The sequence below is a fragment of the Carlito syrichta genome, unplaced genomic scaffold (assembly GCF_000164805.1).
Source record: "Carlito syrichta isolate Samal-C Ts95f unplaced genomic scaffold, Tarsius_syrichta-2.0.1 Scaffold135665, whole genome shotgun sequence".
Taxonomy (NCBI): domain Eukaryota; kingdom Metazoa; phylum Chordata; class Mammalia; order Primates; family Tarsiidae; genus Carlito; species Carlito syrichta.
The window spans coordinates 41,751-42,372 of record NW_007079761.1 but is presented as its reverse complement, the minus strand read 5'-3'; the positions used below and the strand labels follow the sequence as shown (position 1 = coordinate 42,372).

Below are 622 nucleotides of genomic sequence, written 5' to 3'. Positions count from 1 at the left end.
CAGGCGCTCCTCGCGGCTCCTGAGGCGCTGCTCGCGCCGCTCCAGCTGCCGCGTGTACTGGTAGCGCTGCTGGAACAGGTCCCGCGCGTAGTCGTAGAGCTGCACGTCCAGGCCGTTGAGCTCCTCGATGCGCCGGACGGTGTCCTCGGCCACCTCCACGCCGCCGGCGCGCGTGCTGTTGTACTGCATGAAGGGCCGGATGAACTTGAGGCTGAACGTCCGCTCGAACAGGTACTGCGTCTTGCGCTGGAACTCCGTGAGGCCGAAGAAGGCCATGCTGCGCAGGTTCTTCTTGGCGCTCTCCAGCAGCAGCTGCGCGCGCTGGCCCTCGGGGATGAAGGACAGGTTGTAGCAGCCCACCAGGCTCAGGTCGGCCAGCATGCGCACCTGGCGGTTGCTGGCCAGGTTGTAGGGGCAGTCCATGAACTCCTGCAGCGTGCAGCCCGACCAGTCGGTGCCCTCGTAGCAGGGCGGCAGCTCCTCGGGCGTGGGCGTGCGCCCGTCGCACATGTGCAGCGACGTCTTCCATGTGGCGCCGCGCTGCACGTGGCGCCACTCGCTCAGGTAGCGGGACACCGGGTCCCGCAGCAGCGTGATGTAGTAGAACTTCCTGCAAGAGAGG

General features: G+C 67.4%; 1 protein-coding gene across 1 annotated transcript; it reads right to left on the bottom strand.

The window, feature by feature from the left end:
• Positions 1-5: 5 nt before the first annotated feature.
• LOC103250897 (heparan-sulfate 6-O-sulfotransferase 1) lies at positions 6-608 on the bottom strand (the record flags this gene model as incomplete). Its single annotated transcript, XM_021708259.1, has 1 exon — positions 6-608. A coding segment is annotated over exon 1 (505 nt), but the record flags the coding sequence as incomplete, so codon positions are not given.
• Between the last annotated feature and the right edge of the window lie 14 nt (positions 609-622).